The sequence below is a fragment of the Phaethon lepturus genome, unplaced genomic scaffold, assembly GCF_000687285.1.
Source record: "Phaethon lepturus isolate BGI_N335 unplaced genomic scaffold, ASM68728v1 scaffold31221, whole genome shotgun sequence".
NCBI lineage: Eukaryota > Metazoa > Chordata > Aves > Phaethontiformes > Phaethontidae > Phaethon > Phaethon lepturus.
The window spans coordinates 28,598-31,425 of NW_010518979.1; the positions used below are offsets into that span (position 1 = coordinate 28,598).

Consider the following 2,828-nt stretch of genomic DNA (forward strand, 5'->3'; position numbering starts at 1 on the left):
CACCTGGGCTTCCCTGCCCCAAGAAGTACACGGCTCAGGATGTAGCCGTAGCAACTATCACTACTCTTCTCCGCACTGTTCCTGCTGCCGTTCCCGGTAATTCCCAATTAATTTCTATGTATCCATTCACACTTGTTACTCTCTCTGGCCTTGCTCCTACATCTGACAACGCACACTCCTCTCGCACTTAAAGGTCAGGGATTGCAGTAGCTGAAGCACTCCGTTTCTAAGCCTTGAAACCTCTTTCTTGCAGGAATCTGCTTCCTGTCTGGAGGTCAGAGTGAAGAGGAGGCTTCTGTCAACCTGAATGCCATGAATCAGGCTCCTCTGCCTAAGCCTTGGAAACTGACCTTTTCGTATGGGAGAGCCCTGCAAGCCTCTGCCCTGGCAGCATGGGTGGGCAAAAGTGAGAACAAGAAGGCTGCACAGGAGGCCTTCCGCAAGCGGGCACAGGTACGAGGCTTCCCCCCGGTGCAGAGAGGGAGTCAGGTTGTCACCTTCCTAGAGCTCCTCTTGTCCTTGCCTCTCCTGATGCTTCACCAGGGATGTCTAAATTCTGCTATTTTTGCCTTGCATGGTTACTCCTGCCATCTTTCTACATCTGTCTTTCTTACACCAAAACTAACTGGTCTCCCCTCCTTTTTGTTTCTTTTTCAGATTAACAGTTTGGCTTGCAGAGGACAGTATGTCATGTCTGGGAAGACTGACACAGCTGCCATGCAGTCACTTTTCACTGCCAGCTACACCTACTGAAAGCACAGGAACCTTCCTTTATCCTGTCCCTCTTCACAAGGTGGAAAATGTTCAGAAATTAAAGAAAAACAAAGAAATTTAATTTCCCTTACCCTAAACAAAACTGGAGATAAAATGGTTTAGCTTCCTCCCCACCCTTTGCTCCCACAGTTTACTGAGAGAATATTCGTGTTTCATCTGCCCATTCCAAGGAAGGGCAATTTCTTCTATACAACAAACAACAGCTGCCAACAAATTGTGAACACATTCTCCATCTGGTTTAAACTTAGCCCCCAGAATAGTATGCATATTAAGTAGTTCCCTAGCAATTCAACTACACACCCTTGCCCATTGCCACATTTTGCAGCCAAAATCCTGAATTACAAAACCTGACTGTGTCTTCAATCATGGGAATAAAACAGTAATTGAAAACCAATCTCTATCTCATAATTCCTTATTCTGTATAAACTTTATGGTCTCTTTCACACATTTGTGGTTTTCAGTAGCCTATGCAAAGATTAAGTCACAAAGTGTTGCTGCTGGTGAGCCTGGGAAACCCTGAGGAGATCAAAGGGAAATAATCCAATAGTAATACAGCTAGAGAGATTAATCCTGCTGACTGATGTCTGACAGGCACTGGGAATACTTGAAAGATGTATATGGTGAGCAGTGCATGGGACTCAGGCCACAAATAAATAACACTACCTTCAGAAGCTTCTCGTGTCCCTGGGGAATCATGGTTGGTGTGATGAGGCTGCTATACCTTGAGTTAGGGTTGCACTGGTTGAGTTAGTGCTGTGCCAAGACTATTTTTCCAAAGCGCTTTTATGGTGGCATTTTCCACAATAATTAACATAACGTATGCAGGGAGGCATCTTAGCCTAGCCTGTTGGCATAGTTTGAATAATTAGGCTGATGTTGAAGGCCCACAGTTTGACCTTTGGTATGTTGCTATGTACCTGTTAGAGATGTAAGCTTTGTTAGCTAAAGTACAATTAGGCTGCTGTTATGAAAAAAGGCATAAATGGCAGAAATAGCAGACCTAAGGTTATACAAGAGTATCTGCCCAGCAACACGCTACACCAATCAACTAGCGACACCTTGGAGCAGCCCACCAACCAGCAAAAACCATGCAACTCAGAAGACACCCCCCTCCCTTCAGGGCCACGTGGGACCCAGCCTGTGCAGCCAGAGCCACCCCGCTCTGCAGTTCTGCAGACTGCTCCTCCCTGCCACAGGCACCCACTGCTTCTGCCAGCAAGGGGAGGGAAAACAGGGAAAATCACCGCCTTCTCCAAAGAACCTCCTCGTGTCCTTTGCATTAGTAACCATTCTTTCACACAGGCAACAAATAGCCAAATTCCTTCACAGGGATCCAATCATTGCATAATTAATTCATTCAGACTGTCCTGACCTCAACCATGAACAAAGAGCAAGTGACTTGCCAAAACCCACTCCAGAAGCTGATACCAGAGTCAGGAACAACACCTCTCTTCTGGTTCGGTTGTGGTCCTGTAGGTCTCCACGCACCTAAGTTCAAATAAACCTCTGCTCCCGATGAGAAGCATCCTACTGATCTACACAGACCGCTTCTCTCAAAATTGTGAGTGCAAAAAATGTTCCCCCAAACCGGCAAAAGAAAGCTTCCCACATTTTAACTAAAGCTGTAGCTTTGCTAAATAATTCCTGCTCCTTTGCTGGAGAAGCGTCACACATGCTGTGCCTGCTGCAGCTGGCGGTTCTGCCCAGCCGCCTCAGGTTTGACACAGGCGTTTGTGACTGAAGCAAATATACTACCATGAGCCCAAGCAAGGCTGTGTACAGATGAAACGTTATTTCTCACTTTTAAAAATGAACATCCTTTTAAAAAATTATATTGTCCTATAATTGTGTGCCCGGGTCAGAAATGTGGCCTACAGAAAAATCTCCCTGTTAAAACAAGCTGGCTGACAGCACCGGCAACCATCACAGGCCGAAGATGGGATTAAAACCTCCAGGGGCAGCTGGCAAGAGCCTCTGACTGGCAAAAATACACAGCGATGGCTAAAGTCGCAGCCGGTGACGACATACGTCCCTACCTGATGCTGCTTTAGTCC

At 46.4% G+C, this 2,828-nt stretch overlaps 1 protein-coding gene across 1 annotated transcript in view; it reads left to right on the forward strand.

The window, feature by feature from the left end:
• The window catches only part of ALDOB (aldolase B, fructose-bisphosphate), a 9,799-nt gene extending 8,951 nt beyond the window's left edge, over positions 1 to 848 (forward strand). The window contains exons 7-9 of the mRNA XM_010296905.1: positions 1 to 96; positions 254 to 453; positions 658 to 848. The exon at positions 1 to 96 is cut by the window's left edge and continues 121 nt beyond it. Of these exons, the coding sequence (XP_010295207.1) occupies positions 1 to 96; positions 254 to 453; positions 658 to 753 (392 nt within the window). The 3' untranslated portion in view covers positions 754 to 848. The remainder of the gene's footprint in view (positions 97 to 253; positions 454 to 657) is intronic.
• The last annotated feature ends 1,980 nt before the right edge of the window (positions 849 to 2,828 follow it).